The following is a 13,013-nucleotide window of genomic DNA, read 5'->3' on the forward strand; positions in this document are numbered from 1 at the left end:
AAGCATCATATTCGTTTCTCCAGTGTAACAATGTTATGTAAAATGTTAATAGACAGCATTTCAGTGTTTGAAATGTAAATATGTTCATGTGAGAAAAATCACAGGAAATAAAGAACGTCAAGTGTTGTCACCATTTCATGGGTAATCTAAACAGACCTCCCCTCTAGATTTGCTTGAACAAAGCATGCAGCATAGTTTTGGGGTTTCCCTTTGATGCCTCCCCCTCCAAACTCCGCTGAATCATTGGGCTTCTTTACAGTATTTTGCATGGTGTATATTTATTTGGCACCTACCTGTGGGGCACTGTTTGCGGAGGTCCAGAGGCACGGGACCCGGGAACCAACGAACACCGGAACTCCCTCAGCGCTTTCCCCCGCCGCCGGAGCAGATTGCACGGGAGCAACTACACTTCCCAGCGTCCCCTGCTTCTTCCCGGGGACGCTGGGTGCAGCGACAGCCCACAGCGCCCGGAGGCGCATAAGTACCAGCGGCTCCTGCAGAGGAGCGGGGCACCTACCTGTGGGGCACTGTTTGCGGAGGTCCAGAAGCACGGGACCCGCGAACCAACGAACACCGGAACTCCCTCAGCGCTTTCCCCCGCCGCCGGAGCAGATTGCACGGGAGCAACTACACTTCCCAGCGTCCCCTGCTTCTTCCCGGGGACGCCAGGTGCAGCGTCAGCAGCGACAGCCCACAGCGCCCGGAGGCGCATAAGAACCAGTGGCTCCTCCCGCGTCGCGGGACGCGCGCGGGCGGAGCCCGGGCAGAGGGCGGGCCGTCTGTGGCCGTCCGGGGCAGGAGGAGGCAGGGCAGGGCCAGAGACCCTGCTCAACTCATCCGGAGAATTGTAACACAACCACAAGGTAAAGAGTGCGTAATAGCATAAGGTCTTTTGTGAACTGCTGTGCTATCGAACTGACCTTTCCTCCGTAAGCTCTGAACTGGTTAGTGTATACTAAATACTTGGTACAGTACACATGCCGGGGCCCATGAAAGACAAGGCTATTGTGGGGACGGGTTCTATTGACAATTTTCTTGTAAAAATGGTAAACTAGATCAATAATGACAGAAGGGCCTCTTTGGGTAGAGGTAATTCCTCAGATCAGGATCAGGTCCAGGAGAGCCCTTTTCCACCAGAGGTTCTTCTGGACACTGTCACCATCACAGACATTGAACCCGAGGCAACCTTTGCAGTAGAATCACTGAACCATCAGGCCCCGGATATAGAAGTACTTGACAAGTCCATCTCGGAGTCTGAGGAGGAGGTAGCTCCTGTCCAAATCCACACTAGGCCAGTTAGAACCTGTAGGAAGCAGCAAGGCAAGAGGGCGGGAAGGCATACACTGAAAAGAAAGGCAGAAACTTATCAGTCTGATAGCAACCCCTTCCCTGACTTGACTGTCATGTCGGAGAATAAGAGTGAGGAAAACAACCCTGAGCCCTGGGCAATTTGACCTGTTAATTCGCACTATGGAAGCCAAATTTGAGTTGAAACTAGCGGAATCCCTCAAACCACTATAGTCTCAGCTGGAAACCCTCACTGCATAGGTCAAAAGATTAGGTGGCCTGCTAGAGAAGCAGTTAGCCGACATAGATAAAGTTAACCCCTCTCTACCCGCACCTAAGTCAGTCTCCATGGAGAATGGCAGGAACGGGATAGCCAAGGTTGATAAAAATTTACACGCCTTACGTCAATCTTCTAGAGCTACCCAAGAATCTCCTGGTTCTTCTGTTCTACCCCCACCTCCATCTATCAGTACAGGAGTACACCTCAAACCTGGGCCGGTCACAAAGCCAATTGCTACCCCTATTAGGAGAAGTAATTTTATTGATCTTCCTCCAGGTTGTGCCCCCTATGTAATTGTATTAGTAAATGTGCCCCCACAAAACTCATCTTTGGTTGAGCCACTTGAGGAGTCACATGACTCCCTTAAAAATAAAGTTGTATCTTGGCTGAACTTAAAATGTGGTGTTCCTCCAAAATTTGCAGGAGAAATAATCAGTCAGGAGGGTAAACTGGATTGGTCCCACACGCAAAACTTGCACTGGTGATTGCGTGGTGGTAAATTTTAGATTCCCCCAGCATGTGGCCACAGTTCTTTTAAGGGCAGCCTCGATGGCCACCGATGGTAGCAGTATCTGTGTGCGCCCTTTGGGATATTTCTACAATCATCTTACAGGACCCCCCACCCCTAGCTTAGGCAGAAGCCCCTTTACACCTTTTGGCCCTCTATCTGCTACCCTTAGCCAGGCTCCAGGGAGAGAGAACCTCTTTAGGTTTGGACCCAACATCACAACGCACAATAGATTTGACGCTTTGTCTGGTCTTGAGTTGTGCGATTGACGGGGGCTGGAGAGGGTATGGAAGATGCTGCTGTAGTGGACTATGCCCCTATGGCTCCTGTACCTTCTTCAGATAGCAATGGATGTAAACCGGAGATGGGTACCCCTGATAAAAGGGATAAGATCAAATTATTAAGCTGGAATATTGCCGGCTTACGGTCCAAGAGAGAAGATCCAACTGGCTGAACTTTGTAAAATCGTATGATATTGTTGCTATGCAGGAGACTTGGGACATGGACTGTGACTTTTGGTTGGATGGATTTACTTCTTTCTTTGTCCCGGCATTACCATCTCCTGCTGGAAGGAACAGAGGGGGCCTGCTGATGTTGGTCTCGGTGAATGTAAAGGGTAAAATTATAAAAGTTGATTGCGATACCCATAATTGTCTAGTCATAGAGGTAACTTTGGTTGACGGCAACAAAATACTCTTAGTGAATTGTTATAATTCACCGAATGGCTACCCTGTAAATGAACATTTAGTGTGGCTAACAGACTTTTTAATCACATATAAAGAAAAGCAAACCACTTACTGCCATTTTATACTGTTGGGTGATTTTAATGTACATTTATGTGTAAATTGTGACCTAATCGACTCAGATACCCCTGACAGTATTTCCCCCCCGCATTTTGAACACAGTCAGAAGGGGGTGGTTATGGAAAATCTACTAGCGACCAATGATCTATATGAGGCAGAATTTTTCGACAAATTCTAGGGTAGCTACATATACTGAAAGGGACTGTGATTCAATAATTGATTATATATTTCTATCGATAGGTCTTCTTAAATTCGTGATTTCTTATAACGCTGTACCGATGCCAGCGAGCGACCATAACCCCGTGGGGATGGAGCTAGTTAATGGCTTCTCCCTTATGAATTCTACTGCTACATCTCAGGTTGTTTTGCCAATTAAGACTAAAGACCAGGGGAGGAGGATCAGGTGGGGACAGGTAGTACCAGATGATTTTTTTCCTCACCATAACCACTGAGGCTGCAGAACAATTGAACATCTGTGTTAATCCCCTTTCAAAAGGCGAGGAGGTTCTAACCTCATTTGAAGGCATCTGTCATATAGTATCCCTGAATCTAATATCCAAAGGTCAGGGAGGGAAAAATAGACCGGCATTAGGTTGGTTTGACACTACCTGCAGTAAAGCCCACAACCGCCTAAAAAAAGCACTTAATACCCGCCCGAGGGATATAGCCTTAGTGCGGCAGCTGAGAAAGGATTACTCCAGGGCAACCCAAGCACGTAAACATGATCTAAAAAGGGAAGCTTGGGTTGAGCTCATGGATAAAGCTACCTTAAAAAATAGCTCGAAGTTCTGGTCAATAATAAATACCCCACTGTTTGCACGTGATCAAAACGAGGAACTGGAACTTAATATCACTGAGGATGACTGGCTTAACCATTTTGAAAAAATTTATGGAAGTAACATGGAGCAGGAGCTCTTTGAGCTCCCTGCTTCTGAATTTCCTCTAGCGCCAGTAAATTTCAACATAATTGAAGTCATTGAAGCAATCGAGAGTAGCGCAGGTCAAAAGGCACCTGGACCCGATGGGGTTCCTTCGGATATGTTTAAGGCTAACTCGTTATATTGGGCAGATATTTTATCTAAAGTTTTTAATGCTTCGACTGTTGTGGGATTCCCGAAATCTTTGTCCAGAGCTACTATAATCCCCGTGTTTAAAAAAGGCCAAAGGGGAGATCCAAGATGCTATAGGCCCATATCATTATTGGACTCCTCTGTTAAGATCTTAGGAAAAGTTGTACTAGCCAGAATAACATCTTGGGCTACCAGGAATAATATCCTGACGGATGTACAATATGGCTTCAGAGCGGGGAGGAGCACAGAGGACCAATGTCTCAACCTTCACTTGATAATATCAAAGTACACGAGGGCTAAAAGGGGATCTATATTCCTAGGCTTTATGGACCTATCCACAGCTTTTGATCTAGTCAATAGATCAAAGCTGTGGACTATGCTCCTGACAATGGGCCTTGATTCCTCTTTGGTACATTTCCTGGCGGAGCTGCCTAAAGATCTAAATGCCTCCATTAGGATGACTACCGACGGGAAGTGTACAGCGAGCTTTAGGTCCCGACGAGGGGTACGCCAGGGCTGTATTTTGCCCCCCATGTTGTTCACGTTGTACGTGAATTCGTTGGAGGCCAACCTAACAGCTGTAACTCAGGACATACCGTGCATGGGGGGGGAGGCCAATCCCGTTGATCCTCTATGCCCACGATGCGGTGCTGATAGCCAGGACCCCGATTGCCCTAAAAAAACTCCTTGATTCTTTTGGATCCTTTATGTCCAATCTGGACTTGGTCATTAATAGTGCCAAATCGCATACAATGTCAGTGGGTTGTTCCAAAAGCAAAGAAAAAACGTTCTTCTGTGGCAGTGAAGTTATCTCCGGTGTAAAGGTTTTCACCTACTTAGGTGTAGTGTTTGACCAAAGGGGAACCTGGGTACCGCAGCTAACCTCCAAGGCAAATGCGATTAGAAGTTCTGTTTCCGCAGTCTTGGGGTTCGCAAAAAGACTTGGTGGGGAAACCCACAGAGGCTAATCTGGCCATTTACAAAGCCAAATCAGTTTCTATAGCACGATATGGGGCAGCAATTTGGGGATACACAAAAACAGACTGCATCCAAGTGGAAGAAAATAAATTCCTACGATCATTGCTTGGTTTGCCCCATCAAACAGCGACTTATCCCCCACACCTTGAATTAGGGGTGGGATTTATCACTGATATGCTAAAATTAGCACCCATTGTGTTATGGATAAAACTTTGGTTAAACCAGAACCTTAGTCTGAACCATAAAATCATTAAAGACTGTATGAAACTAGATCACGTGGGGGATAACCAGTGGTTGTCATATGTAGAGAATGTGACTGCAAAGCTAGGACGCCCTGAGATTTTTGGAAGACCAGAATCCCTATGTAAAGAAGATCTAGTATGGGTGAAGACCAATTTCATCAGGCACTGTGACGCGGAGCGAGAGGCGGAGGAACTGGGCAAACTCTCAGTGAGGAGTCATGTAATGATAACTACCATTCCTGAGATGGCGCCTTATTTGTCAGTGGTAACAAACTTTTTCCATAGATGGTTACTGACAAAATTCCTTTTCAATCAAATTCATACGGTCTTATGGGATATGAAAATTTGGTGTAAGTTAGAGGATTCTACCCCATGTAAATGTGATGACAAGTCTGTTCAGGATACTGCGCATTTTCTATTTTTTTGCCCTTGGTATTCTGAACCCCGGAAGCGATATGTCAAACCTTTGCTGAAAGAGATGAGTTTTTCTCAGTATAAACCTGCACTGCTATTTTTGTTAATGTTGGAAACCCCTGTCATTATGTATTGTATTGCTAGTTTTTTTACAGCTGCTGTAAGAATTAGGAGATTAAGATTGGACTTTTATTACTGCAAAACATCCTTTTTAAAACTGTATTTTGTATATGAATTATCGATTGTGGGGTTTTGTATGGAAAGGGAATTGTGCAATAGTTTTCCTCTTAATAGGGGGAAAAAGGGGGAGAATAATGGTTTTTTAACTTCTATCATGAATTTAATTGTATTAATTTGACTTTTTATCCTGTTTTTAATATGTACCTAACATGTTTTAGTATACTTTTATGATTTTAATTAATCGAATAAAGTGGTTTTGACTGACTGACTGATATCTTTAACATCATCACAATAAATTAATATCTGTTTTACCTTATATTTTTGGGAGTAAATGTTTGCAAGCTCCACAGCTTAGTATTCGTTTTCTCGGAGTGTTCACCATTTGATTCAATAATTGTGAGAAAATATATCAATTGGAAGGCAGTGTCAAATTATTTTCCTCGTGTGGTTCTCGCCAGAAGGTGGAAAGACAGATTTTCTATTAGATTTCCCATTCTCATTGTTTTGTATGTTTCTCAAATTGTTGTAGAAAAGACATGTGTTGGGAGCTACTTAGGCTGGGGATGAAAGTGGTCTGAAGTTAGGTTTGATAGAAAGCAATGAGTTTGGGTTAATTTGATGCGCATTGTTAATCTACAGGCCATAAAGCGTCTGCAATGCACTCTTTTTGCCTGCAGTGGGCATGGTAAATGGAAGGTGTGTTGGGGGGGCATTATTAGCAGTTGTCAGGAGTGCCAGGGCTTTTCAGGCGTTTTTTTATATCAGGCATACTATCATTACTAAGTTATTGGGATCATTCTAGGTGTGAGCGGAACTCGTGGAGTTACATGAAAACTCCTCAAGATTCTGCGGAGTTCCACTAATGGGCGAAAATCGGCACGTCATGCTACTTGTGCGGAATTTCAGCACCGGGAGAGTATTCCTCATTGAAAAATCTGAGCAAGCGTCACCACGCAGTCCGCCAGAGAGTGTTTTATCTTGAGTTGGATTTGCTGCCTCTTGAGTAGATTTTATACTCCGGCGGCAGCTTTTCACTGTGAACGCTTGTGACCACCCGTGTTAGGAAAATCTCTCCGGGTCACCTCCTAGCGCCTGAAAATTAAGCAAGGGGACACCAATTCTCACTTGCCAACTTACTGTTGGTGAGCCACACACCAGAAAAAACATCTGCCACTGGGCGGCTAGCAGAATTTGTTTGGAACTCTGCGTTGGAGTGGACAAAACTCGTCCTGCTGAGTGAAATTTATCACCCACCCCTAGATTATTCAACCACTTTAGCCATTTTCGGTCTCACCCCAAGACATTTGCTTAACCTTGTGGTTAACAAATTTAAATACCTGGTTGTCTGCCTCACGCTTTTGATTTGATGTTTGCATTAGGACCCTCAATGGACTCCATTGTAAGAACTCAATTCATCGCTTGATGTCTGGTGTCCAACTTCTCAGTTCACTAATGCTGTTTTGTGGGGTTTCTCATTACAGGAAAAGATCAGCGAAGACCTTCGAGCAACACTTAATGCCTTCTTGTACCGGACAGGGGAGCAAAGCAACAAGTAAGGGTTGAATTGACATAACGAATCAAGGGTGCTCCAAGACTCCTGAGAGAGGGTATGCAGGAGCTGGATTGGTGCGAGTGTATAGAATGGTACGGGTTTTGCAAGCAGAATAGTGTGAGTCTTAAGTGCAGGGTGGTGTGAGAGATATGTAGGTGGAATGTGCTCTTCTGTGGTGTGACAGATCAGTGAGACAAATGTGTTCAACAGGTTTTGGGGTATGTTCAGGTGAGTAGAATAGACACAGGTTATGATTTGTGTATAGCTCAGCGTTTACCAGTTCCTTGGTCTCTGAAAACAGTGTCAATTGTGGGTTTATCCAGGAAGGGAAGGGCCGTTGTCTGAGTGGGGGACTCAAAACTTCCCCTCTGGTCCAAGTCAGACATGTTTACTGTGAAAATGTTCCCTTTGATGGTGTTTCATGGGGTGGTGAGAGGTGTGATCTTGCGACCCTAATACATATCGTTTATGAGCGATCATTAACTTGCCTGCCGCTGTCCGTCCTTTTAAAGAGCGACAGTAGATCTTGTGTTTTTTCAAAGGTCATAAATAAATGTGTTCTAGTGTAAATATCTGCGTGTTCATTGCTTGTTTGGGTGTAATTGTTCCTATGCACTAATGAACTAATTGTTGTCCTACGGTCTTGATTTCTTCTACTTGAAACAGATGTATCCTCCATCTTCTTGCCTTGCTCTCAGTCCTGTTGTCCAGGGTCCCGTGTTTCCTGGCTCTCTGGTATCCGTATCTCCATCCCTCCCTCCTTGTTCCACTGTCCCGCCAGCGTGCCTGAGGTTCTCTCCTTCCCAGGCTCTGTTTTTGGAGTTTCCCTGACCCGAGGGTGTCGGGGATGAATGGATAATACGTAGACATGTTTTTTTAGCTAGATAGTCGGATTGACAGACTAGTTAGAAACGTAGATAGAGAGGACTGTGGGAGTGTTGCTAGACGGTGGCGGTAATGGAGCAGGAGCATGCGCAGACAGCCTGTTTAAACCCCGAAGCTCCCGCCAAGCACTGTCCGTCCGGTCAGCCCAGAGTTCCTGTCGGGAGTGAGGAGGTTTCCTGGCAGCCCCGTCCTTCGGAATGAATTGGGGCGCAGCCAGCTCCATGCTACTCTCTCCCTACCCGTTGCCTACAAGTGCAGTGCAGGATACTGCGACCTTGAGGCACCCACGTGCCATCGGCGCCTGGCGCTGCGGTTAAACAGATGGCAGATGACGGAGGTACCCAGTGGCTGCTATGAAACGGGAATGTCCGGCTTTAATGCCCCATTAAACTGAGCGCAGCAGTCGGCGCAGAGACACGACAATGGCAAGATAAGAGGCTCATTAGGAAGCTAATTTGGGCTTTCTATTTTTATTTTATTTCGTCAAATTGGAGGGGGGAGTGAGCAGGGACAGGTTGTGAGGGTACTAAGGGGTGGCAAAGTGGCTCAGCATTGTGACTAGGACTATTTGTAGGCCTTTTATCACGCCTACTGGTTACGCTGTGTTCGCTTCGATCAGTGATACTGGTATACCACTCGGGAAAGATCATTGTTGAGCTTGGGGTCACTCTCCTACCGAGGGAGACATCCTTGCGAGGATTAGAACTGAGTGTAATGAGGTGGCTCTCAAGGCACTTCATGCTGAGTGTGAAGTGTCATATCTTACATTTCAAGGTTGTTATGCTCACTCCTTTACTCCCAGCGCAAGGTGGCATCTCTCGTACCATCATACACATCTTCTAAAGTGAAATGCAACTCTTGTGCTCAAACACAAGTCTTGCTGTATCGTCAGTACTTGCACGTTAGGGTGTATTGCAATTCAAGATATCCCTCTTGTAGCTCGAGGCCTTATTTGCAGGCTCAGAAAAAGAGCATAAGCTGGCATCTGTCAAGTCAAGTCCAGTTTATTTTATTTGATTTGGTTCTCCACTGAGAACCACAAATATTTAATACACCATATTCAATTATAAACCACTTTGTTAAAAAGTTTTCATTCTAATACAAAGGTAAAAATAATTTTAAAAATGTAAAAAGGTTATAACATACAAATTCATTAGGCGGAGCTTTACATAGGATAATCAATTTGTGTGCTTTGCTGATTCTACATTTGACGTAGATTGGTTGTAGAAACCTTTTTCTTGCCATAGCAACTGTTGCATTTGGGCAGGTGAACAATAAATGCTCTAAGTCCTGGTCTCCACCGTTACACAGATTACAATTAGTGCTTTATTTTAAGTGCCACCTATGCGTTAGTGTTTTTACAGGAAGTATTCCTAATCTGAGCAGCACAATCAATCTCCTAGCCCCGTGATTAAGGTTAAATTTTATATACTGTTGAGGGTGCTTAAAAGTAATGGACTCAGCGACATTTTTATAAAGAGACAATTTAAAACAATGTTGAACGTCAAGGTCAAAGCTGAGTCTTGGGGTAAAATGTTTTAGGAAGAGTTTCAGATGGGCTGGTGTCCAGGATAGTAGCAAGTTAGTATTAGTCTCTGAAAGTTTGAAAGCAGTTAAGACGTTTCTTGTAAATATATGCTTCGATGAATCGCGTTCAAATGTTTCTATTTTGAGCAAGGATCGAAGCGTTCGTTCATCTGCATGTAGGAGGTTGTGTGCCCACCTGATGATATTAGCAATTCCTCTGGCATAGGCACTAGTTAATGAAAACTCTAGGCGTAGGGCTTGTACTGGTACCGCCTGGGACAGCTTCGTGAGTTTCCGTAGGTTCTTACCTTCTTTTAGATCTAAAAAGCTCCATTGGCTTATTAGCTGGCATCTGTCCATTAAGAGAACCACCCACTCCCAGTACTGTTTTCAGCATGATCTGTCTCCTGCCAAAGCAGCTCTCGTTCAGAAGCTAAATCTGCCCTGTTTGCCTGGTAGCACCAGTGAGAGATGTTTCATCACATAAGTGGCTTCCCTGGTGCTGCAAGCCTAATGTAGAGCTGTGAGCCATATACTGTGAGGTGTGTGGAGAAGTGTGGCTCAGGGGTTAGAGGCGGCAGACCCGGAAGCTGAGATCGGCCCTGGACCAGGGTTCAATTCCCCGCCTCGACGGGGCTTGGGCTCAATAATTCCACGGACTCGATAATTCTCGCTCCGGTGCCTACTCGACTCACGGGTTCACACTCTGCGACTCTGGGCAATAGCTTGCTTAATCTCCACAACGGCCCCTCGCGGCGGGATGCCTGGCTTTCACCTTGTGGATACCCTGCCGGGGTTATCTCACAGGGGAATACCAGGACGGGTTCCCTAAGCAAGCGCATAGATGCCTGCGATGTGGGCGATTTGCGCTATATAAATACATGTACATTACATACATTTACATGTACATAAGAGACTTCGTAGGAATGATGAAGCCTCCCTACTTGTAGTGTGCAGTAGTTGTTTATACCATTATTTTGTTAGCAAAGCCATGATATGAGTAACCCATCTAAGCTGTAATAAAAATAGATTTTAAGCATGTAGTGTGAGGGTTGGTGGCTGGACTCGGCACCTGACTAACCCAATATGCAGCTTCAGACTCCTATAATATGTTTATGGCATCTGTGGAGGCTATTTGTTAAAGTCAGTAACGTTGTAGAGCCCTCCCCTGAGGGCTGTCTAGGCAGAAGATCCAGAATCCTAACCTTTGTGCTTGCTGCCTTTTTTCTTGCATGCCTGACAGCTGATGTTTCTGGGCTTTCTCTGCCTTTGTCGATTGGAGGCTGATGATCCTGCGCTCTGGGTAGCTAGCTACAGTGTATGTCCTGATGTATCTCCATCCAGTCGGTTGCAGCCCCTGGGCCTCTTTCAGTCTACTGCAGCTCAGTGTGACTACGAATCTAGAGCATCAGTGTTTGCTGTCAAAATCAATTTCTGGATCTTGCATCCTTTAGAAAAAAAAAGACACATGATGGCAGGGCGCCTTCCTGGGCTCTTTTCCTGTCACGCCTACACCCGTCAGATCGTGTTTGTGAAACGTCTTTGACCTTTTCCCTTGGCCTCCTTAGTGAATTTCAGTATTATCTGAAGTTTGCTGTGAATTCGGATAATGTGCTTTAGATGGCAATCCAGAAAAAAACAATTAAGTGATTGGTGTAAAGGGCTGTGGGGGCTCCTTCGCTAAGGTTGAGGAGCGTCGTCCCGCTGCTCTCTGAGCAGTGTAATTGAAAATAAATAATAATAACAGAAGTTATCATATTTTTAGCATCTTGCAGCAAGGTTAGGGTGGTGTGGGATGAGCTCCTGTGCCGCCAGAGGGACTAGGAGTGGTTTCTGCACCTTAAGTGTACATGACGATTTGGCCTGCCGAACCACCATGTATACTAGCACGTGCCTTCATGCACAGCCTGAATGGAGAACATGCACAGGCTGTCAGTCCATGTCTGAGCGCCGAACCACGGCGCTCAGTCCAATCATGATGCTGCTGTCATGGTGAGCGCAAACAAATGATGGACGGTATACTAACAATGCAAACATTCTCCCCCTGTCAAAAGATCTGGGTTAAATCTATTGTTCTTTTGCCCACTAAGCCACCCCAGTTTGGACCCAGCCAACGGTGGGCAGGGCCAGTTTGACAGAGTGGAGATGTCTGTCAGGTACGTGGAATGAGAGGCGGTGGTTCAGATATGTTGGTCCTGTGTCACAAAGAGCTTTGTAGGCATGTGTGAGGAGCTTGAACATGATTTTTTTTTGATTGGGAACCTGCTGGCACCAATGAACTGTTGCAGAGTTTGCAGACCTACTTTAGCATCTGGTATATGCTAAAGGTGAGGAATCTGCCGGTAGATAGTGTACCACCAGAAATCTCTTTGCCATACATAAATGTCTTTTTTTTTTTTTTTTTATATAGCGCAAACTAGACCCAAGACACCGGGGATCAGAGTGCCTTACATAGCACCAATTTCGTTACAGAAGGACACATTCATTTTTGTTAGGCACAGGGAGATTAAGTGATGTGCTCAGAATCATAGGAAGTTGAGCGTCATTGCCAAGACCCGAACCTGGTTTCCCAACTTCGAGGTCGACCGCTCTAGCCGCAAGGCTACATCTTCTTGTTATTAGGGTAAACACGTTATAGGCATGCTGTTGACATTCATAGTATATGCAAGGCACATGACAGTCATGGTTTGCACACAACTTTCTTCTAGATTAAAGATCATGCACAATTAACTACATTGAGCTTGTGTGCTGCAGGCATTGCTTATGCATGCTCTCTGTTTTCTGAATGATTACTGTATGTAAGAAACCTTTGACCCAGTCCTGAGGCGGAAGCCGGGAACTGGAGGTACTTTGTTTATTTTAAAATTTGTTCTGTGTGGTGTCACAATTTGCTCATTTGCTTTTAAAAAAACTTTATACTTCACGTAGCGCTCGCATTTCTTCCTCGCGCACAGCTGATAGTAATAGCTGGTTCGCGCCCCTCCCAGCTCTCTTTTAGCCTGCCGCCGCCATCACCACCGGCGTGCACGCTGACTCCGCCCCTTTCTGAGGCCACGCCCCCCGATCTCAGTATATAAACCGCTGATCTAATTGCGGCAACCAGAAACCTTTGACCCAGTCCTGAGGCGGAAGCCGGGAACTGGAGGTACTTTGTTTATTTTAAAATTTGTTCTGTGTGGTGTCACAATTTGCTCATTTGCTTTTAAAAAAACTTTATACTTCACGTAGCGCTCGCATTTCTTCCTCGCGCACAGCTGATAGTAATAGCTGCTTCGCGCCCCTCCCAG

General features: G+C 45.4%; 1 protein-coding gene across 1 annotated transcript in view; it reads left to right on the plus strand.

The window, feature by feature from the left end:
- Nucleotides 1–13,013, plus strand: part of LOC147710752 (ATPase family AAA domain-containing protein 3-A) — a 554,267-nt gene that overhangs the window by 418,251 nt on the left and 123,003 nt on the right. The window contains exon 13 of the mRNA XM_086921474.1: nt 7,244–7,314. Coding sequence (XP_086777600.1) covers nt 7,244–7,314 — 71 coding nt within the window. The remainder of the gene's footprint in view (nt 1–7,243; nt 7,315–13,013) is intronic.

The sequence above is a fragment of the Lissotriton vulgaris genome, chromosome 5, assembly GCF_964263255.1.
Source record: "Lissotriton vulgaris chromosome 5, aLisVul1.2, whole genome shotgun sequence".
Lineage (NCBI taxonomy): Eukaryota > Metazoa > Chordata > Amphibia > Caudata > Salamandridae > Lissotriton > Lissotriton vulgaris.